Genomic DNA, 24,742 nt, shown 5'->3' with positions numbered 1-24,742 from the left:
GAAGCACGGTGGCTAGGAAAAACTCCCTAGGAAAAACTCCCTAGAAAGACCAAAAACCTAGGAAGAAACCTAGAGAGGAACCAGGCTATGAGGGGTGGCCAGTCCTCTTCTGGCTGTGCAGGGTGGATATTATAACAGAACATGGTCAAGATGTTAAAATGTTAAAATGTTCATAAATGACCAGCATGGTCAAATAATAATAATCATAGTAGTTGTCGAGGGTGCAACAAGCACGTCCGGTGAACAGGTCAGGGTTCCATAGCCGCAGGCAGAACAGTTGAAACTGGAGCAGCAGCACGGCCAGGTGGACTGGGGACAGCAAGGAGTCATCATACCAGGTAGTCCTGAGGCATGGTCCTAGGGCTCAGGTCCTCCGAGAGAAAGAGAGAATTAGAGAGAGCATATTTAAATACACACAGGACACCGGATAAGACAAGAGAAATACTCCAGATGTAACAGACTGACCCTAGCCCCCCGACACATAAACTACTGCAGCATAAATACTGGAGGCTGAGACAGGAGGGATCAGAAGACACTGTGGCCCCATCCGATGATACCCCCGGACAGCGCCAAACAGGCAGGATATAACCCCACCCACTTTGCCAAAGCACAGCCCCCACACCACTAGAGGGATGTCTCCAACCACCAACTTACCGTCCTAAGACAAGGCCGAGTATAGCCCACAACGATCTCCGCCATGGCACAACCCAAGGGGGGGGGGGGGGAAACTTTCAAAGTTCTTCACATTTTCCGTATTGACTGACCTTCATGTCTTAAAGTAATGATGGACTTATTTGAACAGCTTAATTGAGCTGTTCTTGCCATAATATGAACTTGGACATTTACTAAATAGGGCTATCATCTGTATACCCCACCTACTTTGTCACAACGCATTAAGAAGGAAAGAAATTCCACAAGTGAACATTTAAGAAGGCACACCAGTTAATAATTGAAATGCATTCCAGGTGACTACCTCATAAAGCTGGTTGAGAGAATGGCAAGAGTGTGCAAAGCTATCATCAAGGCAAAGGGTGGCTATTTGAAGAATCTCATATAAAATATATTTTGATTTGTTTAACACTTTTTTGATTACTACATGATTCCTTATGTGTATTTCATAGTTTTGATGTCTTCACTATTATTCTCCTATGTAGAAAATAGTCAAAATAAAGAAAAACCCTTGAATGAGTAGGTGTTCTAAAACTTTTGACCGGTAGTGTACATACAGTAGCTACCTCATAACCCTGCACATCAACTTGGTAATGGTACTCCCTCTATATAGCCATGTATATTTTTACCCGTTATTCGTTATTCACTGTGTATTTATCGTCACTATTTCGTTATTAGTCTGTTAGTCTACACCTTTTTGTTAACGAAGCATGTGACAAATAACGTTTGATTTTCACAGCCACCTGTCCATATAGTGCATATTGTTGCTGTCTTCAGTCATAACATGCATCACTGCAGATCTGATCTGATCTGGGATGAAGTGGTATTTGTGCACAATGCCGCCAGGCATGTGCTGGGTCTGTGAGCAATGCTCTTTGCTGGTGATGTTATATCCATGTTTCCAGTGACCTTAGAGTTAATGGGCCATGACTACAGTCTAGAGTGTGAATTATACAGTGACATTTGGGGGGCCCCTCTATTGGGTGCATGTGAATAATTGTAAAGACAATTAATTTAATGGTAAAAATGTATTACTTTTTAATGGGGCATGAACAGAACCTGTCATTATGTTTTCATCTGATTGTCAAACAAATCACTTCAAAGTAGGCTACCTGCGCACGTTCGTCCACTCCAAAATAATTCCAGCACCCAAACACTGCACTGTGCTCCCGCCATTTGGTACAAAACACCACAAACTGTAATTACAATTGCCGATTGCCATTAGGCCTACACCCTTGTAACCTGAATTAATTGATGCATCTTGCTGACAAACCTTTTTTGTGAAAGGAAAAGTCGGGAAACCTGCAAAGGGGCTGAAATACAGGACTGTCCCGGGATGACAAGTGCAGCCACATGGGAAAAACCTGTGTTTAAACCATGACAGAGGTGGGGGTGTGGGTTAAGCTTTTATTTTCATATTTACCACTGTAGCAGTTCAAAATTGCATTATAAACAAACAAATAGGAGAATGGTTAAATTAGCATTTAAAGACATGCTGTGGAACACTGGCGACTGCTAAGTATTTTTGAAACCTCCCGCTTTGGGCTGGATGTGTCAATGTGTAGTTCATACATGCATAATTGATGAGGATAATTACTGTCTTACCTCAATTAGACATGAAATACCTAGTTTGAAAGCGACTGTTTTTCTGAAAGCTGTGCTGCGTAATTTTCCCTACACTTTCCCCCACGTGGGCCAGCCCCCTAGCAATTTTAGTTCTAGCCAATGAGATTCAGCCCCTTTCCATTTGAGTGACCACTAGCAAGATGAACACAGCAGATTGAGAGAGAGTATGCAATGCGTGGTGCACATATGTGACAGTACGCAATTTTCGGGGACCACTTTTGGCTCGTGAGCACTACTTTCAGAACTAGTGGCTCAAAAGAACCGGAGAATGCCTGTAATTTCGAGTCTGACACTGTCTGAAAGGCAGGTGTTGCTTCAGCGTCTCCATGTCAGATCAACGGATGTTCTCTCTCACTTTCTCTCTCCATTCTTCCCCTCTGTCTCTTGTCTCGTCTCCTTCAATCCGACATACATCTCTCTTCCACAACATCCTCCGCTCCATGTTCTTTGGTGACTGAAGTGTGTGAAGGCATTAATGCCATCTCAGTGCTTTCATAACTATTATAATAAAATGCCATTTAGCAGACACTTTTGTCCATTAGCAGACGCTTTTATCCAAAGCGACTTAAAGTCATGAGTGCATACGTTTGTCGTATGGGTGGTCCTTGGAATTGACCCCACAATTCTGGCAGTGCAAGCGCCATACAAGACTGCAAGATGACAATGAACATTGTTGGATGGGTCCTTACAATGAATAATCAGCACTTGATAGTGAATAGTGGTGTATTAGGGGACATATTTATTAAGTTAAGAACAAATTCTTATTTATAATGACGGCCTACCCCGGACGACACCGGGCCAATTGTGCGCCGCCCTATGGGACTCCCAATCACGCCCGGTTGTGATACAGCCTGTAATCAAACCAGGGTCTGTAGTGACACCTCTTGCACTGAGATGCAGTGCCTTAGACCGCTGCGCCACTCGGGAGCCAATCTTAGGACGAGCCCCATTCGGAACCCTTCCGCTGCCTAATAACAGAACATATGGAGCTAGAGACTTGAATTAACTTATTGGAAAAAAAGTTAATCCATATTTTTCTGGAACTATCATGGCCTGTCAAGGTCTCTGCTGGAGTACTGTTTTCAACTGACACAAAGGCACTGTCCAGCTGAGACCAGCTGTGCTTCCCTCCTGTCTGATGGACATCCATCCATTCAGGCAGTAGCAAAGTGAAATCAATTGGAAGCTTAAAGTGATATTGGCAGATTAAAGTGCATTAAATATGAGGGGGATTGTGAATTGGAGGAGAAGAAGAAGCACGCACGAGCGCATGCACGCTCTCACACACCATGGGTGTCTTGACATTGTCTCACAAGATATGAAATGTTACGGCTCAGTAAGTGCAGAAACGCTTTCAACCGTGGTGTGTTACCCTGACCCGAGGCTCCTTCCTACACTGGCTGTAGATAACCCGTCTGGAGGTGGGTTGAATATCTTATCCAAGTACTCTATGTGGAGAACATATTTGCATAATGTCCTCTTCTTATTGTAATTCACCATACAGGCATACATACAGTGCCTTCGGAAAGTATTCAGACCCCTTGACTTTTTCCACATTTGGGTACATTAGCCTTATTCTAAAATTGATTAAATAAAACATTTTCCTCATCAATCTACACCCAATACCCAATAATGACAAAGTGAAAACAGGTTTTTAGAAATGTTTGTAAATGTATTAAAAATAAAAAAAACAATACCTTATTTATATAAGTATTCAGACCCTTTGCTATTAGATTTGAAATTGAGCTCAGGTACATCCTGTTTCAATTGATCATCCTTCATGTTTCTACAACTTGATTGGAGTCCACATGAGGTAAATTCAATTGATTGGACGTGAGGTCTCACAGGTCCCACAGTTGACAATGCATGTCAGAGCAAAAACCAAGCCATGGGGTTGAAGGTATTGTCCATAGAGCTCCGAGACAGCATTGAAGGTCCCCAAGAACACAGTGGCCTCCATCATTCTTAAATGGAAGAAGTTTGGAACCACCAAGACTCTTCTTTGAGCTGGCCGCCCGGGCCAAACTGAGCAATAGGGGGAGTAGGGCCTTGATCAGGGAGGTGACCAAGAACCTGATGGTCATTCTGACAGAGCTCCAGAGTTCCTCTGTGGAGATGGGAGAACCTTCCAGAAGGACAACCATCTCTGCAGCACTCCAACAGGCCTTTACAGAAGCCACTCCTCAGTAAAAGGTACATAACAGCCCGCTTGGAGTTTGCCAAAAGGCACCTAAAGACTCTCAGACCATGAGAAACAAGATACTCTGGTCTGATGAAAACAAGACTGAACTATTTGTCCTAAATGCCAAGCGTCACATCTGGAGGAAACCTGGCACTATCCCTACGGTGAAGCATGGTGGTGGCAGCATCATAATGTGGGGATGTTTTTCAGCGGGAGACTAGTCAGGATAGAGGGAAAGATGAACGGAGCAAAGTACAGAGAGATCCTTGATTTTTTTTAAACTCACACTGGGGCAAAGGTTCACCTTCCAACAGGACTTCCACCCTAAGCACACAGCCAAGACAACGCCGGAGTGGCTCCGGGACAAGTCTCTGAATGTCCTTGTGTGGTCCAGCCAGAGCCCGGACTTGAACCCGATTAAACATCTCTGGAGAGATGTGAAAATAGCTGTGCAGCAATGCTCCCCATCCAACCTGACAGAGTTTGAGAGGATCTGCAGAGAAGAATGGGAGAAACTTTTCTGGAAACCTGTTTTTGCTTTGACATTATGGGGTATTGTGTGTATATTGATGAGAAAAAACGATTTCACCCATTTTAGAATAAGGCTCTAACGTAACAAAATGTGGAAAAAGTCCATGGGTCATGAATACTTTCCGAATGCACTGTATGAATAGTAGGCCTACACTTTGCATATACTGTCTGATTGAATGGATGTTGAATATAATTCATATTTATTTGTCTGTGATGCATGGCAGAATTTTGATATGACTCAGTCAGAAGCAAGAGCTGGAAGTAATTGCGTTGGAATTTCTGAAAGTGATAATGAATCAAATCTAATTTTTGTCACATGCGCCGAGTACAACAGGTGAAATGCTTACTTACAAGCCCTTAACCAACAATGCAGTTAAGAAAAAAAAGAGATAAGAATAACAAATGATTAAAGAGCAGCAGTAAATAACAATAGCGAGGCTATATACAGGGGGTACCGGTACAGTCAATGTCGATTGGCGGGGGCACCGGTGTTGAAGTAATATGTACATGTAGGTAGAGTTATTAAAGTGACTACAGTGAGGGAAAAAGTATTTGATCCCCTGCTGATTTTGTACATTTGCCAACTGACAAAGAAATGACCAGTCTATAATTTTAATGGTAGGTTTATTTGAACAGAGAGAGACAGAACAAAAAAATCCAGAAAAACGCATGTCAAAAATGTTATAAATTGATTTGCATTTTAATGGGGAAAATAAGTATTTGACCCCTCTGCAAAACATGACTTAGTACTTGGTGGCAAAACCCTTGTTGGCGCTCACAGAGGTCAGACGTTTCTTGTAGTTGTCCACCAGGTTTGCACACATCTCAGGAGGGATTTTGTCCCACTCCTCTTTGCAGATCTTCTCCAAGTCATTAAGGTTGAGGCTGACGTTTGGCAACTCGAACCTTCAGCTCCCTCCACAGATTTTCTCTGGGATTAAGGTCTGGAGACTGGCTAGGCCACTCCAGGACCTTAATGTGCTTCTTCTTGAGCCACTCCTTTGTTGCCTTGGCCGTGTGTTTTGGGTCATTGTCATGCTGGAATACACATCCACGACCCATTTTCAATGCCCTGGCTGAGGGAAGGAGGTTCTCACCCAAGATTTGACGGTACATGGCCCCGTCCATCATCCCTTTGATGCGGTGAAGTTGTCCTGTTCCCTTAGCAGAAAAACACCCCCAAAGCATAATGTTTCCACCTCCATGTTTGACGGTGGGGATGCTGTTCTTGGGGTTATAGGCAGCATTCCTCCTCCTCCAAACACGGCGAGTTGAGTTGATGCCAAAGAGCTCCATTTTGGTCTCATCTGACCACAACACTTTAACCCAGTTGTCCTCTGAATCATCCAGATGTTCATTGGCAAACTTCAGACGGGCATGTATATGTGCTTTCTTGAGCAGGGGGACCTTGCGGATGCTGCAGGATTTCAGTCCTTCATGGCGTAGTGTGTTACCAATTGTTTTCTTGGTGACTATGGTCCCAGCTGCCTTGAGATCATTGACAAGATCCTCCCGTGTAGTTCTGGGCTGATTCCTTACCATTCTCATGATCATTGCAACTCCACCAGGTGAGATCTTGCATGGAGTCCCAGGCCGAGGGAGATTGACAGTTCTTTTGTATTTCTTCCATTTGCGAATAATCGCACCAACTGTTGTCACCTTCTCGCCAAGCTGCTTGGCGATGGTATTGTAGCCCATTCCAGCCTTGTGTAGGTCTACAATCTTGTCCCTGACATCCTTGGAGTGCTCTTTGGTATTGGCCATGGTGGAGAGTTTGGAATCTGATTGATTGATTGCTTCTGTGGACAGGTGTCTTTTATACAGGTAACAAACTGAGATTAGGAGCACTCCCTTTAAGAGTGTGCTCCTAATCTCAGCTCATTACCTGTATAAAAGACACCTGGGAGCCAGAAATCTTTCTGATTGAGACGGGGTCAAACACTTATTTCCCTCATTAAAATGCAAATCAATTTATAACATTTTTTACATGCATTTTTCTGGAATTTTTTGTTGTTATTCTGTCTCTCACTGTTCAAATAAACCTACCATTAAAATTATAGACTGATAATTTCTTTGTCAGTGGGCAAACGTACAAAGTCAGCAGGAGATGAAATACTTTTTTCCCTCACTGTATGCATAGATAATAACAGAGAGTAGCAGCAGGATTTGGTGGGGGGGGGGGCAATGTAAATAGTCTGGGCAGCCATTTGATTAGCTGTTCAGCAGTTTTATGGCTTGGGGGTTGAAGCTATTTAGGAGCCTCTTGGACCTAGACTTGGTGCTCCGGTACCGCTTGCCGTGCGGTAGCAGAGAGAACAGTCAATGACGAGGGTGGCTGGAGTCTTTGACAATTTTGAGTAACAAATATGGAGATAAATAAGACAATCATCATCTCAGATATTAGCCTTTTGAATTTTTGCTAAATATACCTGACGCCAGGGTAAATTAGCCAAGCTCTCTGTCTCAATACAGTTTGACGGTTCCCATATAAATTCTTATGATCACCAGGCTAAAAGATTTGTCAGCATCCCACACACCAGAATTATTGAGCCAAAATCACTAATCCCATTAGGTCTTAATCCAGGATTTCATTGTCCTGAGTGACACAATCACACACTTTCTCAGTCATGGATTTAAATTATTTCTTCCCTCCGTCCATCTACCCCTCTCTCTTTATTCAGGTCTCTTTTTATCTCTTTCCTTGCATCCCCTCCTATTTTCTCATCCCCTGCTATCCCCTCCAATTCTTCCTATCTCTGTATCCACAATATATCTCTCAGTAATATGGGCAGGGAATGTAATTATGCCTTCAACTAATGCTACTGTGTCCTAAGAATGGGCTCTCCAGATGGAAACCATGTAATTATCAGCCAGTTCAGTAATTATAGATCAGGACAATATATCAATAAGGGGGGAAATGACAGGAAAAGCATTAGCAGCCATAGTTGCCACATTGTCCGTATATTGCAGCTCTCATGTGAAACCATTAGTGGGGACTCTAGAAGGCCTTCTGTGCATTGATAGATTCATCCATTACTTATAAGTCCCTTCCAGGGAGATAAGTGTTTGTAATTTGTTTTTGGAAAACCAACTGTGAAAAACAGCAGGACATTTTTTTTTAACTTTCCCCCAGTCTAACATCCTGTCACTTTTATGAAAACATGTCCAACTCGAGATTTAACAATCACTGCCTGTCACTGCGCAGACATCTTGCAATATTGAAGAGGTAAAAGCACTCAAAGTGCGTTCCAATAGTTTGAAAGCCATATAGCACAAAAACAAATTTACTTCAAAAGACATTCTGTGAATTCCTTGCGGTCCATGGGTCTCCCTCGGGGGGGTTGTGTGGGGTTAGACCTGCCTCTGTCTGAACGTCTCATGGTGACAGACAAGGAAAGCCGGACTCTGTCTGTCTGTCTCTTACTCTCCCAGTGTTAACAAAGCACTCGGGTGATAAGACGCCACACTGCACCCCTAGATAGCTGCCTGTCTGTGATCCTCAAGCAGATAACAAGGTGAGATGATTCTTGCCAGGCATTCAGCTCTCGAATCAACCCTTGTATCTTGCAGAGATAGTCCCCAAGCCCCTCTTATATCTTGCCGTGAATCAAAATGCATTCAGTCTCAAAAGGATTTGAGAATATTCTGAAGTCGAGGGACTGTGTGCTGCAACCTTTAGATGGGACAGATACACTTGAACTGTCTTCACCAGTCACCCCACATGACTGTGTATCGGTCATTATCAGGGTGCTGATTTGAAAAACTTGAAAAAAGGTCATGGGTCAAAATTGTAGCTCAAAGAACGTATTTCCTTTTCAATCCATTATCTCAGCATTACAGTGAACTTACACCAACTCTATAGTAAAATGAGAGTGGTATCTGATGACCTTGGAGAAAGACACCAAGCAGATATTACAGATTCACAGCTGCAACACCCAAAGGGCAAATACTTACTGTGGGTTTGTATTTGCAGTAACGTAATACGCTGAAAGAATCTCCCTATTATACTCTTAATGTCCCCCAAGTATGTGTTTCATACAGTAATTCTCTCACATAGTAGTATGCAAGAGTGGTTCCCTTCATTTAGAATAAAATAGATGTTATTGGGGTCAGACGGCAGTGCAACAAATTGACAGTTAAATCAATGCATTACAACTTAGCATGATAACCAGAGTTGTCCCTAGGGTGCTAAATGCAGGAGAAACACTAACACACACTCTCAGTCACTGTCTGTCATCCGTGATTCTCTTCAAGTTCTTATCCTGAGTGTTACTGTAATCAGCTTAATCATTGAAGTTTCCACAGTTAGAGGAGTATGAAGAGGATGAAACATCCTATACAAATACGTTTTGAGATCAATCGACACTAACCAAAGAGTTTTGATCAAATTGAACAACTCCTGTTTAATTTTCGGCCCGAATCACTGTCAGTCCACTCCTACTGTAACATCCTCTACACAATAGCAAAAATAGACCTTCTTGAGGGTTATAACTGATTGGATACACTGAACGATTAACAGTTTTTAAATTGCTTTGGTGCTATTTTCACAAGTATATGGTACATTTTCCGAACTCTTAGTATAAAACGCCAAACTGGTAACACTTGTAACGCAGCAAGTCTTATATTTAAAATATTTTATCGTGCATTCATTTTGTTTGGAGACATCTTTCAAAACACAAGAATTGATCTAAAATATAAGTGTACTGTGAAAGACCATGAGAACATCTTCTCAGTTTAGTTTTCTCAACAACCACTCAATCCAATAGAAATAAATGCTATTTCTCAAGCGGCAGCTATGCTCATGCCGTTCACGTGCCATTTACCTTACGTAGCCCACCCGCCCATGACCCACCCTTCTCCCGACCGGCGACACTAGAGCTGCTAGTCGGAGGCTAGATGCTTTTTCAGCATCAAGTTAGTAAGCGCATGGCACTAGCGACACGAGTGGTGGATTCGATTCTAACTGGGGTCACATACAAAAATGTGTGGACTCAAAATGTGACTTGTCAAAATATATCATAATAGCCATTATAGTACATTAAAGTATGCATGTATGTATGTAAGCATGTATGTATGTATGTATGTATGTATGTATGTATGTATGTATGTATGTATGTATGTATGTATGTATGTATGTATGTATGTATGTATGTATGTATGTATGTATCATACCTTATGTTTATAATTTACAAACTTAATTGATAATAGTCCAATGTAATTTAACAAATGAGAAGACATATCAAAGAGTAATATGAGCATTGAATTGTGAAATGCAATTAGACTGAACCAAAATATAAACGCAACAATTTCAAATATCTTATTGGGTTACAGTTCATAAGGAAATCGGTCAATTGAAATAAATTCGTTAGGCCCGAATCGATGGATTTCACATGACTGGGAATACAGATTTGCATCTGTTGGTCACAGATACCTTAAAAAAAAAGGTAGGGGCGTGGATCAGAAAACCAGTCAGTAGCAGATGTGACCACCCTTTGCCTCATGCAGTGTGACATCTCCTTCACATAGAGTTTATCAGGCTGTTGATTGTGGCCTGTAGAATGTTGTCCCACTCCTCTTCAATGGCTGTGCGAAGTTCCTGGATATTGGCGGGAACTGCAACACACCGTCATAGACGTTGATCCAGAACATCCCAAACATGCTCAATGAGCAGGTAAAGAACTTTCTACACAACATTTGAGAAATAAGCTTTTTGTGCGTTTGGAAAATTTCTGGATTCTTATTTTAGTTCATGAAACATAGGACCAACACTTCACATGTTGCCTTTATATTTTTTGTTCAGTGTACTTTATATGAATGTGTAACATGTATTTCTAGATGAAACACTACGTTTACTGAAAAAGTGACTTATTTTGTGTGTTGTTACTTAGTAAATGTGAAATGTGCTTAGAGTTTTGAAACAACTGCCTTTTCTGATGATCTGTTTGGAATTTTGTACAAAGCATTGTGAAAATGTACCACATACTTGTGAAGATTTAACCAAAATATTATATATAAATAACAGAAATAATCACATATTGTGTAGGCCCAGTTTGCATCAACTGGATGGCCCCCGCTTCTACCTGGGGCAGCTGTGACTAAGAGACAGACCACATCCGCATATATCTCCACATTCCATGTAAGGAACTCAGGTGGCCTAGATTTCTCTGGACTCATCCCAATTTCTCTAGGCTGTGAGCAGCATAGTGTACAATAGCAGGGAAAGAATGTGTTTAGAATGGCCGAGTGTCAGGTACAGAACAATAGAGTGGGCTGTATTTGATTAAGGGGACTGATTCTATGTGAGTGCGTTGAAGCTTGATGATCAGAAGATTACAAGTTCAGGCTAAGCTTCCGAAGGTGTCACAGAGGATAGTTGTCAGAGGGATGAAAATAGAATTATAAACTGGGTGGTTCGAGCCCTGAATGCTGATTAGCTGACAGCCGTGGTATATCACAGGTATGTATCTTTACTGCTCTAATTACATTGGTAACCAGTTTATAATAGCCAGAAGGCACCTTGGGGGTTTGTGGTGTATTGCCAATATACCACGGCTAAAGGCTGTATCCAGGCACTCCGCGTTGTGCCTAAGAACATCCCTTAGCCGTGGTATATTGGCCATATACCACATCCCCTCGTGCCTTACTGCTTAAATATAGAATGCTGACACTGCGAATAAAGGTAGAATAAAGGCGAATAAAGACAGACAAACACTGAGTATACAAAACATTAAGACCATGACATGGACTGACCAGGTGAGGGAGAGATTATTTTTTAATTGCATTTTATTTTTGGTTGAGGGGCAGCTGTCAGGGGATCTTGCATGGTTGGTGGACTGGCGGTTGGGGGCTTAGGTTGCTGGTTCGGGTTCCCATTTTGACTTGGTGGGAGATCTGTCGACGTGCCCTTGGGCAGGGCGCTTGACCTTGGTTGCTGTCACGGTTGTCGTCGTCAACAGACGATATAGCGAAATCATCATCGGAAAAGGAGGACCAAAATGCAGCAGGACTGTGTTTGTTCATCCTGAACATTTATTAAACTCAAAATGAACTCCAAAACAACAAAACAAACTCACGATCACCGAACAGTCTTCTCAGGTTCATACACGCTAGACAAGAAACAATCTCCCACAAAAACCTACATCAAACAATTACCCATATATAGGACTCTCAATCAGAGGCAACGAGGAAGCACCTGCCTCCAATTGAGAGTCCCAAACCCCAATCAACCTAACATAGAAATACATTAACCAGACTACACATAGAAATACATAAACATAGACCATAAACCAAAAACCCGGAAATAATAAATCAAACGCCCTTTTACCAACACACCACCCCGAACCACATAAAACAAATACCCTCTGCCACGTCCTGACCAAACTACAATAACAATTAACCCTTATACTGGCCAGGACGTGACAGTTGCTCCTGTGGGTCGCTCTGGACGAGAGATGGTTAGATGACAAATGTAATGTAAATGTTGATCGGCTCAACTGCAGGTAGATTGTATGTTTTAATGTTCAATAAAAATAAATACTTTGTGCTTATTTTCACGCTCAACAGTTTCCCGTGTGTTTCAAGAATGGTCCACCACCCAAAGGACATCCAGCCAACTTGACAACTGTGGGAAGCATTAGAGTCAACATGAGCACCACCCTGAATTGTTTGGTATACTCAGTGTATACTAGAAAAAGACAGATGGATAGCTATAGACAGAGAGAGATGACAGATTGACCATAAAACAGTGTTCCAGACAGACAGTCCTCTCATCTCGTGTTCCGTCTCTCCCATATCTGCTTACAGACAGAAAGCCAGAGATAATTTCACCCAAACTCTCCTATCTGTCCAGAGGTTTGTGCCCAGAGGTTGGGATTACAACATTGTCACTGCACCATCTGCACCGACCCACTACCAGTCAAAATCAACACAGGAATTGCTCAAAGCCCTCCAAGTCTTCCAGCAGCACTCTTTGGCGGACTTTCTCTGATGGCTCAATTGCTGCAGCCCTTCTGTTAACTGAGTAGCTCGCCCACGGATGTTAAGAGATTAGAATCCTATGTAGGGCCGATTTCACAAAGTCTAATTAAGTGGCTTTTCTCAAGTTCTCTTCCCCACCCTTTAGCTCTCTCAACATTTCAATACTTGGTTTATGGTCCATTTTCAGCTCATATTCTCTACCTTCAAAGCCATTTCAGTGAATCTGTATTTGTTATAATTTACTGAGTAAAGTTGTTCCAATTCAAAAACTCTATTCTTGCAGCCCTCCCCATTATAGACCATTGATCCATGATTGGAAATGTTAAGATAAGTAGTCAAACTATGCTGTTGATATTCTTATCTAATAAATGTTTTACACTTTCAATAGCCTATACCATACAGATCTAGAATTCTTATCTACAGGCCTCTAGTGTATGAGATGTTTATTACCCACCAAAGTGCGTTGTATCAATATCTCCTCTGCCAAGTTAAACACAATGTCTTGGTCTTTACTATTTAATGCTACTTAAACATCCTTCTCAAGTCAAGAATAACAACTAATAAAAGTAAGAGGTAATATGTATAGTAATAATGGACTGTATTACACATTATTTACAAATATAAAGTGGGTAGTGACCTGGTCAGACAGTAAAATAAATAGTATATAATAGAACAGCAGTGTTTACTGTGTGTACTCTATAATTATTTGTTATTTTTATCTCTTTTTGCTTTTAGGTATTTTCTTAAAACTGCAAAACAAGGGCTTGTAAGTAAGCGTTTCACTGTAAGGTCTACACCTGTTGTATTCGACGCATGTGACAAATACATTTTGATTTGATTTATACGATTGTGTGTGTGTAAGGGTTGGATATGTGGGTAGTCAGTACAAATATTCTCTAAGGTGCAGATAGTCTCTGAGATGCAAATAATTTTTAAGGTGCAGAGAGATAGCTAGGGTTAGCTGTTCAGCAGTCTGATGGCCTGGTGGTAGTAGCTGTCTCGGGAGCCTGTTGGTCCTATAGCCGATGCTTCGTTACCGCTTGCCAGATGGTAACAGAGTGAACAGTCCATGGCTCGGGTGACTGGAGTCCTTGATTATCTTTTGGGCCTTCCTCAGACACCACCTGGAGTAGATGTCCAGCTTTGTCTCCATCCTCCATTGACACTCGACTAACCCTATTCCCACCAGTTTACGCCTCTCCACCTGCAGCTTACAATTCGCTTGGGTGAACATTAGTCCACAGTGAGGCATCAGCTCTCTCAGGCTAAATCAATTAGCCTGTCTCCACCTCTGCCATGCGGAGCTCACAGGGCTGTGTTCAGAAGGATTAGCAGCTGACCAGCAGTCTCTCCAGAGAGGACCAGGGTTCTGCTTTGGTCTGGCTTTTTCCACTCGTTCATTAGCTCAGTAGTTGGAAATAAGCCAAGCCAGAATACTGCATTGCTACTGTATGTGTCATGCTGTTTTGGTGATAAGCTCTTATTTAGTCTCAGTCTCTTATACATATGGTATTGTTGAGTTAGATTGGTTAAGGTTTCCGTTTAGAGGATGCGATACGCACAATTACTCATGTCTCTCTCCCTTTCTCATTTGGTCTGTTATCTTGTTATTATACACACAGATACAAAAACTCCCACTGGATGCACACTGGTTGAATCAACTTTGTTTCCACATAATTGAAACTAAATTACATTGAACCGACGTCTGTGGCCAGTGGGATCTTTCTTATGTAGGAATACTGTATTTTCTACGCAATTATAGCCTGACTGCGTTGCTGTATCCACGGGGAAGGCTCCTAGGTAAAGAGACAAGATCTTTATTTATATTTACATCTCACTAATTATTGGTCACAGGTCAGATAAACCGACTCTGATAGAAGGTTGAGGCTATACAGTGTTTGTTTACAAACATTGGAGTAAAACAAGCTTATATTTATATTTTACGACAGTTGAACTAAGCTCATGAGGCATTTATATATTCTTCAAGAATCAATAGGTATATATCATTCATTTATTTGTAGTAACTAAGGATTCTATTTTTAACTTAAAGGGCATGTATTGCTCTTAGGAGTTCCTATTCCAGGTTTGTCCTCATTTCCTACATCTCAGATGAAGCCCATCTCCAATGGGTCACATACTTTAGTAAGCCATAATGTAACTAGATTTGACAAGACTAAAGGGTAGAGCTGCCATCTTTAGGTGTAACCAGTCGTAGCTCAGAAGTCAGCGCTCTTATACGTGACAGGCGTAAGCGATTTATCATGACACATTATAATATCATGATTTTTTTTCTTCATATCACATTCCATATGGTAAAAGGTCAAAGTCATAGATCAAAGTCGAACATAGCGTTTTAGGGGTGTTTACTGATTTAAATCTGATCTACATCGACACATCCTCTCTGAAGTATGGTAGTCAAGTTTTTTCAGACTCGTTGGCATCTCAATGAAGATTAGCTAGAGACAGGCATAAATTATGAATAATCCTCTGACTTGTTTGAAGTTTATGCTAAGCCTATTCCCACACACCTGCGCTTCTGGCAAACAGTGAGAGGCAAACTAAAAAGAGAATCAGGCAAATTATGCTACCCTCTGCATATTGGATACTTAGCTTATTCAAGCCTCTCTCAGAATACCTCTGCCTCTAAGACAAAAAAAAAAGTTCTTTACCTGACTGGCTTTTCAACGATCTAGAAATGTACACTTTTTGTTCTCTTGTAGGAAGCAATCACTCCCCTATTTCTGACTACAAATTATCTACAACTGGGCTAATAACTCGCTAACTAGCAAAGAATATGAATAAAATATACAGACGTGGCTACATGCAGCTCTTGCTTTGATCTTAAAACAAGCACATCTCAAAACAAGCGCACCTACTCACGACCACAGCTGTAAACAATGTCCAGTTCAAAGTAAATGGCACAGATCCATATATGGCAATGGTCGATTTGCATATAGGCTTACTGCAGCTCTGATTGGTTATGCCACACCGGTGTGTGTATAGTACAGGCTGAGTTGTGCGTAATCGAATCCTACTCCGATGCGTTCTGCCTATAACAATATCTCTTGCATAGTTTGTTTTGTTTCGGTATGTTGCATTGAAAGTGGCTAATATTGCGTTTAAATCGATAGCAATTGCCACAGTAAAGCGAAACTTTGATTGTGTTGACTAACATGGGAAAACTCTAAAAAGTTGATTTGAAGTCCAATCTCATGCTTCTCTCCATGGGCTGATATTTCTTCTGCACTCTGACAGTCTCGGGGCTACTGCACGCAGTTGAGGGAACATTGCTTATGAGATCATAATCCCCTCGAGTGGCTTCTTGTCAATCACCACTATTGTTCTAATGGAGGTGATTTGCAGTGTCATATCAGGACGAAACATGCACAGTACAATCTCCCTGGGCTGTCGTCAGGCCAGGTAGTCCTGAGGCATGGTCCAAAGCCTCAGGTCCTCCGAGAGGGGAGAGATCGCACAGAACATCAGATAAGACAGGATAAATACACCAGATAGGACAGGCTGACCCTAGACACCTGGCACAGACTATTGCAGCAAAGCTACTGGGGACTGAGACGGGGGGGGGGGGTTGGGAGACAGGATCAACCAGGCGGGCTATAGCCCCACCCACTTTGCCAAAGCACAGCCCCCACACTAGAGGGATATCAACAGACCACCAACTTACTACCCTGAGACAAGGCGGCGTAGAGCCCACGAAGATCTCCCCCACCACACAAGCCCAAGGGGACGCAAGACCGGACAGGAAGATAACATGAGTGGGTTGAGTCACTGATGTTGAGTATAGCGACAAAAGCCTGGCAAGACGTGATGCATCCCTCTTAGGGATGGCATGGGAGAGCATTACCAAGCCAGTGATTCAGCCCCCGTATTAGGGTCAGAGGCAGAGAATCCCAGTGGAGAGAGGGGAGCCGGCCAAGCAAGACAGCAAGGGTGCTTCGTCACTCCAGTGCCTTGTTGTTCACCTTTGCACCCCTGGGCCAGACTACACAGATGAGTCTTCAGTAAAGACAAAAGTTGAGACCGAGTCTGCGTCTCTCACATGGATCGGCAGAACATTCCATAAAAATTGAGCTCTATAGGAGAAAGCCCTGCCTCCACCTGTTGGCTTAGAAATTCTAGGAACAATAAGCAGGCCTGTGTCTTGTGACTGTAGCATACGTGTAGGTATGTACAGCAGGACCAAATCAGAGGGATAGGTAGGAGCAAGTCCATGTAATGCTTTGTAGGTTAGCAGTAAAACCTTGAAATCAGCCCTAGGCTTGACAGTGTTGAGAGGCTAGCACTGGAGTAATCTGATCACATTTTGGGGTTCTAGTCAAGATTCTAGCAGCCGTATTTAGCACTAGCGGAAGTTTATTTAGTGCCTTATCCATGTAGCTGGAAAGTAAAGCATTGCAGTAGTCTAGTCTTGAAGTGACAAAAGCATGGATTAGCTTTTCTGCATAATTTTGGGACAAATAGTTTGAGTTTTTCCAGCCAGAAGAGAGTGCTGCTGCAGAATTGCTATTTTACCATTAAAATGCATGGTACCAATATAGTTATTAACTAGCTAGATTACTACATAGCTAGATATCTAATTTGGTAGCTATCGGTTATATCTGTGATATGATTCCTAAAAATAGTAAGCCAGCTGTAATTTGGAGCTAAAACGACTGGCTAGGGATTCAATATGTAGCTAGCCAGACAGAGAGGGCTGTTGCAGGATTGCCATTTTACCAGTAAAATGAAACTAATCTAACTATGATCCCCCATAGCTAGAATTATTAGCTAGCTAGATATTTATCTCATGAGGTGTATGTTTATCTGGGATATGATTCCAAAAAAATAGTAGCTAAATCTGCTGGCTGTTGATTGCAAGAATTAAAATCCTAACCATCATGATGATAGATAACTAAACCAGCTAGATTATGGCTTTTGAAGCTCAGGCTCAGAAGGTACCTGTCAATTATGCATTTTATAAATGCAACATTTTCAAAGATATTACTGAGTTACAGTTCATATAAGGAAATCAGTCAATGGAAATAAATTCATTAGGCCCTAATATATGGATTTCACATGACATAGGTCCACCTACTTGGCAGCCAGGCCCAGCCAATTATAATAACTTTTTTTCCCCCACAAAAGGGCTTTATTACAGACATAAATACCCCTCACCAACCTGATCGATGGATTTCACATGACAATGTCCCACCTATTTGGCAGCCAGGCCCACACACTGTGGTACCTGGCCCAGCCATTAACAATTAGTTATTTTTTTTCCCACAAAAGGGCTTTATTACAGACATAAATACCCCTCAGCCTTTTATTGTCCCCAGAACAAGGTGCACCTGTGTAATTACCATGCTGTTTAAAACCTATTTGGGCTAGACGTGCCGCTAGCGGCACACCGACAACATCCGGTGAAATTGCAGAGCGCGAAATTCAAAATACAACATTTTTTAATATTAAACATTCAGGAAAATACAAGTGTCTTACATCGTTTAAAAGCATAACTTCTTGTTAATCCAGCCGCTTTGTCAGATTTCAAAATGGCTTTACGGTGAAAGCATACCATGCGATTATCTGACAGCTCCCCGCGTACAAAAGCATTAAAAACATTTTCCAAACCAGCAGAGGCGTCACGAAAGTCAGAAATTGCGATAAAATAAATCACTTACCTTTGAAAATCTTCCTCTGTTTGCAATCCCAAGGGTCCCAGCTACATAACAAATTGTCGTTTTGTTCAATAAAGTCCTTTATATCCCAAAAAAGTCAGTTTAGTTGGCGCGCTTGATTCAGTAATCCACATGTTCCCCTCGTTCAAAACGCATACAAAGGAATCCCAAAAGTTACCAATAAATTTCTTCCAAACAAGTCAAACAACATTTCTAATCAATCCGCAAGTACCCTAATATGTAAATAAACGATACAATTTAAGACGGAGAATAGTATGTTCATTACCGGAGATAAATAACAAAGTGCGCTCCCTCATCCACGCGCACCACAAGACTACAGTCAAAATGAGAGCCACCTCGAAAAACTACAAATTCTAGCTAATTTTTCAAAAAACAAGCAGTAACCCTTTCTAAAGACTGTTGACATCTAGTGGAAGCCATAGGAACTGCAATCTGGGAGGATTTCCTTTGATTTTGCCATAGACAGCCATTTCAATGGGTGGTGACCTCCCAAAAAAAATTCCGGATGGATTCTCCTCGGGTTTTCACCTGCCATATCAATTCTGTTATGCTCAGACATTATTTTAACAGTTTTAGAAACTTCAGAGTGTTTTCTATCCAATACTACCAATTCCAATTATATGGATATCCTAGCTTCTGGGCCTGAGTAACAGGCAGTTTACTTTGGGCACCTCAGTCATCCGAACTTCCAAATACTGCCCCCTATCCCTGAGAAGTTTCTTGATATCCACATCTGTCAGGTGGCAAAGGAGAAATGCTCACGAACGGATATTAACACATTTGTGCACAACATTTGAGATAAATGTATGGAACATTTGTTGGATTTTTTATTTCAGCTCATGAAACATGGGACCAAAACTTTACACTTTACATTTTTGTTCGGTGTACTATTAGGCCTATACAGTATGTAAATTAGGTCTATGGTTTTTAAAAGGACAGTGGTGGACTTTCATCTCTCAGACCTTCGTGAGGAGGCAATCAATAGACAGAGACCAGGCAGTCAATAGAAGCTGTCCCGACGGTGACAAGGACAGGCAGGCGCTGGAGAGACTGAACAACATGCTGCTGAGGCTGCAGACAATCACACACTCTCACAGCCTAGATGAACATAGGTGAACTTCAACGTACTGGAGGACTACTGTAGAAATTGTTGGCTTTACAGGAAAGATAGGAAGAAGAATATGTGATTTGTGTAGCATCTGAATGCAAGGGCAAGCAGTTAAGCATACTAAGGGATAAACATTGTTTTAGGTTGTATGTTATATGTTTTGGAATTATGTTTTGGTGCATATACAGTAGCAGTCAAAAGTTTGGACACCTATTCATTCAAAGGTTTTTCATTATTTTTCTATTTTCTACTTTGTAGAATAATAGTGAAGACATCAAAACTATAAAATAAAACAGAATCATGTAGTAACCAAAAAAGTATTAAATCAAAATACATTTTATTTTTGAGATTCCTCAAGGTAGCCACCCTTTGCCTTGATGACAGCTTTGCACACTCTTGGCACGTATGTGCCTTTGAAAAAATGAATTTGTGGAATTTCTTTCCTTCTTAATGTGTTTGAGCCAATCAGTTGTGTTGTGACAAGGTAGGGGTGGTCTACAGAAGATAGCCCTATTCGGTAAAAGACCAAGTCCATATTATGGCAAGAACAGCTCAAATAAGCAAAGAGAAATGACAGTCCATCATTACTTTAAGACATGGATGTCAGTTCATCAGAACATGTCAAGACCCAGAGTTACCTCTGCTGCAGAGGATAAGTTCATTAGAGTTAACTGCACCTCAGATAGCAGCCCAAATAAATGCTCCTGAGATTTCATGTAACAGACACATCTAAACATCAACTGTTTAGAGGAGACTGTGTGAATCAGGTCTTCATGGTTGAATTGCTGCAAAGAAACCACTACTAAAGGACACCAATAATAAGAAGAGACTTGCTTGAGCCAAGAAACACAAGCAGTGGATATCTGTCCTTTGGTCTGATGAGTCCAAATTAGATTTTTGGTTCCAACCTCCGTGTCTTTGTGAGACGCAGAGTAGGTGAATGGATGATCTCCGCATGTGTAGTTCCCACCGTGAAGCATGGAGGAGGAGGTGTGATGGTGTGGGGGTGCTTTTCTGGTGACACTATGATTTATTTAGAATTCAAGGCACACTTAACTGGCATGGTTACCACAGCATTCTGCAGCGATACGCCATCCCACCTGGTTTCCACAGTGGGACTATCATTTGTTTTTCAACAGGCCAATGACCCCAAACACACCTCCAGGCTGTGTAAGGGCTATCTGACCAAGGAGAGTGATTCAGTGCTGCATCAGATGACCTGGCCTCCACAATCACCTGACCTCAACCCAATTGAGATGGTTTGGGATGAGTTTGACCGCAGAGTGAAGGAAAAGCAGCCAACAAGTGCTCAGCATATGGGGGAACTCCTTCAAGACTGTTGGAAAAGCAATACTCATGAAGCTGGTTGAGAGAATGCCACGAGTGTGCAAAGCTATCATCAAGGCAAAGGGTGGCTACTTTGAAGAATCTCAAATTTTAAATATTTTGATTTGTTTAACACTTTTTTGGTTACTACAGGATTCCATTTGTTATTTCATAGTTTTGATGTAGAAAATAGTAAAAATAAAATAAAATCACTTGAATGAATAGGTGTGTCCAAACGTTTGACTGGTACTGTATGTGTTTAATATACTATCTATATGAGAAAATGTTTGATCACAGAATATTCCATAGAATTCCAGAAAATAAAACAGCTCTAACTCATTCACTGTAAAGGGTATTACTATTCTGATTTCAGATGATCAATCCTACAACATAAAGAAGATTCAACATGCTCTAAGTTTTTTCTTCATCTTCATTAAGAAGTTGTGTAAAAGGCAGTTTGGGGAAAAAACGGATTTTTGTTTAAGATTCAGTACACATTTTCACAGGTGTTCTTCCTGACTGATTACCATTTGATTGATGTCGTGCTATTGTATGTTATATCATTTGAAAGGGCTGTTTCTCAGCTTTCAAAATATGTATCATGTTTTCAGATATGGTTTGACACCAGAAAATATTGCTCATTAATGCATGCAGAGGTTATGGTCTGAGTAAATTCTGGAATTCCAAAACTCTTCTTTTGGCGATACAATGCCAATATGGTGATTTACAGTTGCAGTTAGCTGGTGTTCTAAAGCCTAGAGTTTCCATTCCTCTTTAATATTGTATTATCAATCTTGCATGTATGTAATGGCTGAACATAAGGGTTCAGGTAGAAATATGCCTCATAGCATGAGATGCCAGGGGTCTAGCTCACATATTGTTCATTCTTAGGTGCATGCAGGATATTTTATGGAGGTGGGATTGTTGGCGGTTTGAAATGGTGACTCGTATGTACTTCTAATGCACACTTTCTTTCTCTATCTTTCCCATTCTAAGGTTGTCATGCTTCAATTGAAGCTTGGGCCTTTCGGGTAGCAAAACCAGAACAAAAGCTGTGCAGTACTATTACTTCCCACCTGGACATCACACCTGAATGCTTAACTGACCAACAAAGCTTTGACAGGAAAACAGTGCACACATCAAAAATCTATATTAGCACATGCTGTGCTTCATCCAACTGGGAATCTGCAAATGCCTTGTTCTTTATCGCATTGAGTGGTGAATTTCTACATATGGAATGAAGAAGTGAAGCAGACTTTTCCTCCCTTGATGTGGATCATGTTAACATTCTAGTTAACCCTCAATATCAACAAGACTGGACCGCCCAGGCTTTGGAGCTGAGCGCAAAATTAAATTAACCCTGGTTCAGCTTAAAATGAGGACAGAGTGAGCCAACCATAATCTTTCGGTGTAGATTTTACCCACTGAGGGTTATTGAAACAGGAGGAGACCATGAAAGCAGCAGTTGATAGGAAGTCAGGGTCTGAGGTGTGCTCGGCCTGGCTGGAGTGGAGATAAGAGCTTGGGCGAGAGAGAAAACAGAGTTTGATGAGACGACTAGAATACAAATCAGTGTCTACTGTTCTTCAGCCAGACTGCTGAATCAAACCAATATTAGTGTGTCTGCTGGACAGTGATTCAGCAACTATAATAGCTTTATTGGTTGTGCATTGAAATGGTATGAGCGTAATCAAAAGCTCTAATATGAAACTAAATAGCAATCACCTTTTTGTAAATCTCAATTTTTGAGATTTTGTCTCAGAACCCAGTGTGTCTCCAAGACTGAAATTATGGATAAAGGATCCATCAGGTCCCATGGATACGTGTGACAACCAACAGTGACACCCATCAATGCAGCCCTCGCACCATGACAAAGGAAAGCATAGGCCCTGATTTGATTGTGGTGATGTGGCTCATCTAGACCTTGAACAAAGGTTTAAAGGGGAAAGGCAAGATGGATCAGGATAATAGCTCCGTTGATCCGTTCTTCACCAACGCCATGGAGAGCTCTGAACCCACAGAGGCACTATGGGACAAAGCCACTCTCCTGGGGCTCCAGATCTTCCTGTCAGCCATCCTGGCAATCGTCACCCTGGCCACCGTGCTGTCCAATGCCTTTGTCATCGCCACCATATTCCTGACTCGGAAGCTACACACGCCAGCCAACTTTCTGATTGGCTCGCTGGCTGTGACAGACCTGCTGGTGTCCATCCTGGTCATGCCTATCAGCATCTTGTACACAGTGAGTAAGACCTGGGCCCTGGGGCAGATTGTCTGCGACATCTGGCTGTCATCGGACATCACCTTCTGCACTGCCTCCATCCTGCACCTGTGCGTCATCGCACTGGACCGCTACTGGGCCATCACTGACGCCCTGGAGTATTCCAAGCGCCGGACAATGCGTCGAGCGGGCCTGATGATAACGGTGGTATGGGTGATCTCCATCTCCATCTCCATGCCGCCGCTCTTCTGGAGGCAGGCCAAGGCCAACGAGGTGGTGATGGAGTGCATGGTGAACACGGATCAGATATCCTACACGCTCTACTCCACCTTCGGGGCGTTCTATGTTCCCACCGTGTTGCTGATCATCCTCTACGGCCGGATCTACATGGCAGCCCGCTCACGCATCTTTAAGACACCAGTGTCATGCGGCAAGCGTTTCACCACGGCCCAGCTCATCCAGACATCGGCCGGCTCCTCCCTTTGCTCCATCAACTCCGCCTCCAACCAAGAGGGCCACCTGCACCCCGGAGGGGGAGGCAACACGGGAGGAGTGGCAGTTTACGGAGGTGGAGGAAGCGGTGGGTCGCCTCTCTTCAATAACTGCGTGACGGTGAAGCTGGCTGACAGTGTGCTGGAGAGGAAACGTCTGTGCATCGCCCGGGAGAAGAAGGCCACCAAGACGCTAGGCATTATCCTGGGAGCCTTCATCGTGTGTTGGCTACCCTTTTTCGTGGGCACCCTGATACTGGCCATCTGCAAAGAATGCTGGTTCCACCCAGTGCTCTTCGACGTGTTCACCTGGCTTGGCTACCTAAACTCGCTCATCAATCCTGTTATCTACACTGCCTTCAATGACGAGTTCAAACTGGCCTTCCACAAACTCATCAAGTTCAAGAGATGCTACTAAGGGAATGCGAGTATTGTACATAGAAAATGTATCATAACCCAGCGTTTCCCCAAACGTGGGGTCTCCTGATTTGAAAATGGGGTTGCGAGAGAAACATAATTGTGCTTGGTTCATAAAACCGGGGTTACGTCAGTTGTAATAAACAGAGCAGTTTCTGTTTTCTTCTTACAAATGTGGTTCTTTTTTTTGTGTGTGTGTGTGTGGGGGGGGTGGTGTATAAACTACAAAATATTATGATCCCATCACTGAAAGATAAAACTCAGGAACATGTATGCGTTTTCTGTTTCCCTCTACAATGCCCACAAGCCTCATTAGAACAGAGTGGACAAAACCAGGTACGAAATCAGACTGGGGAGAAAAGAACATTTGCTAGTTTTCCATCCAATTTGTAACAGATTTTCATGCGAATATTCTCAAATCTGCCTAAAACAATATACGCCATCAAACTGAATTGTTGAGGATAAAATGCTGTGCATGATGACGTAGTGCACATAAAAGTA

General features: G+C 42.2%; 1 protein-coding gene across 1 annotated transcript; it reads left to right on the top strand.

Moving 5' to 3' along the window:
- The first annotated feature begins 22,110 nt into the window (after window positions 1-22,110).
- On the top strand, window positions 22,111-24,462 carry LOC106610703 (5-hydroxytryptamine receptor 1D-like). The gene has a single exon (XM_014210200.2). The coding sequence runs from the start codon at window positions 23,067-23,069 to the stop codon at window positions 24,240-24,242; it is 1,176 nt and encodes a 391-aa protein (XP_014065675.2). The 5' UTR covers window positions 22,111-23,066; the 3' UTR covers window positions 24,243-24,462.
- Window positions 24,463-24,742: the final 280 nt, after the last annotated feature.

The sequence above is a fragment of the Salmo salar genome, chromosome ssa09, assembly GCF_905237065.1.
Source record: "Salmo salar chromosome ssa09, Ssal_v3.1, whole genome shotgun sequence".
Taxonomy (NCBI): Eukaryota; Metazoa; Chordata; class Actinopteri; order Salmoniformes; family Salmonidae; genus Salmo; species Salmo salar.
Note: the sequence above shows the minus strand (reverse complement) of the source record. Positions and strands in the feature narration are given on the sequence as shown.

Coding starts and splice junctions, on each gene's coding strand:
- LOC106610703 (XM_014210200.2), top strand. CDS start 23,067: ATGGATCAGGATAATAGCTCCGTTGATCCGTTCTTCACCAACGCCATG.